The sequence below is a fragment of the Monosiga brevicollis genome, genomic scaffold (genome assembly GCF_000002865.3).
Source record: "Monosiga brevicollis MX1 MONBRscaffold_22 genomic scaffold, whole genome shotgun sequence".
NCBI classification, from domain to species: domain Eukaryota; class Choanoflagellata; order Craspedida; family Salpingoecidae; genus Monosiga; species Monosiga brevicollis.
The window spans coordinates 30,564-31,812 of record NW_001865059.1 but is presented as its reverse complement, the minus strand read 5'-3'; the positions used below and the strand labels follow the sequence as shown (position 1 = coordinate 31,812).

Genomic DNA, 1,249 nt, shown 5'->3' with positions numbered 1-1,249 from the left:
ATCCACCGTGCGCTATCCGTGGCTTCCAAGCCTTCACTCGCTGCAGATCACAGGCTGGCTGCTCTTCTCGAGCTACGTCAGCTCCTGGACATTACTCCGGCCAAGGACCTCAGCAGCCTCTCTGAAAATATGCTGCGTCATTTGGGTGCTCTAATGCAACGCACTGTCTCAGCGGATGCGCCTGCCAGTCTTCGCCTCTCAGCCGCAAAAGCCATCGGTCTATTTGCTCAACGCCTAGGTCCTTTTTTCCCGCTCCTTCTCAGGCCGACTCCGTTTTTTTTTTTTTTTTTTTTTTTTTTTTTTTTTTTTTTTTTTTTTTTTTTTCCATTTCCGCGCCATTGTGCTCATCCACCGCTTGATCGCACACGAATATTGCTCCAGGTCCACACGCTGTCAGTTACTTTGCTTGGTTCAACACCACTCTTTCAAACGATCTCAGGGTAGACGATGCCCTTCCGATCCTTTTCTCTCTCTCCGTGGCTCTAGAAGCTGACCATGGCAAAACACTCGGTTTGTTGATGTCCCCAAGCCCGGCCCCCACATCCTTGTGAGTCGGCCGCCCTGACGCTAAGGGCCATCCTCATCACCCCAATGTTGACCAATGACCTCTCTGCAGCGAGTTTTATGCCCGTCTGCGTCAACACGTTGCGAGCCTACCTTCAGCGTCTTCAGTCCCCGCTCTGCCTGCCGGCTATTGTCGAGATTTTTCGCCAATTGGTCCAGGACAACCCCACTGCGTATGTACCCAAGTTTGAGGTCAGTGCTCGTCCGCATCTGACCTGGCTCAGCGTTTCACAGCTTGCGTTTGTGCGTGTGTGTGCGTCGCTGGTCCAAGTGGCCTTGTGCCGCCTGTGTGTTGCTGAGCACCTGTGTACCTGTCCGAGCCTGCCTGTTCTTTTATGTGTGAGCGCAGACCAAGGTTCGGTTTCAAAGTCATCTTTGTCACCTTGCCCGTCATCATCAAACCCTTTGTAGGACATTGTTGATATTCTTATTGGGTGGGCCACGGAAGTGGGCACGCCAGCGCGGATTCGTGAGAGCATCACGCTGGGTCTCGCTCAGTTTTCCAACTTTTGGCAAGCCAAGGTGCGGCCCTTACCCCCCATCTTGATCTCCACCACAACGGCCCCATGAACCTCACCTTGCTCTCATTTTCAACCGTTCTGCCTGCCTTCCAGATTGTCTTTGCCGTCGAGATGATGGATGCCTTCTTGGAGGACGTACAGCATTTAATCTCTTCTTCATCGGA

General features: G+C 52.6%; 1 protein-coding gene across 1 annotated transcript in view; it reads left to right on the top strand.

The window, feature by feature from the left end:
- MONBRDRAFT_33611 (uncharacterized protein) overlaps nt 1-1,249 on the top strand; it is a gene marked incomplete at both ends in the record, with an annotated part of 17,517 nt that overhangs the window by 4,529 nt on the left and 11,739 nt on the right. Inside the window, 5 exons of the mRNA XM_001748313.1 lie at nt 47-238; nt 382-510; nt 617-756; nt 976-1,086; nt 1,179-1,220. Coding sequence (XP_001748365.1) covers nt 47-238; nt 382-510; nt 617-756; nt 976-1,086; nt 1,179-1,220 — 614 coding nt within the window. The remainder of the gene's footprint in view (nt 1-46; nt 239-381; nt 511-616; nt 757-975; nt 1,087-1,178; nt 1,221-1,249) is intronic.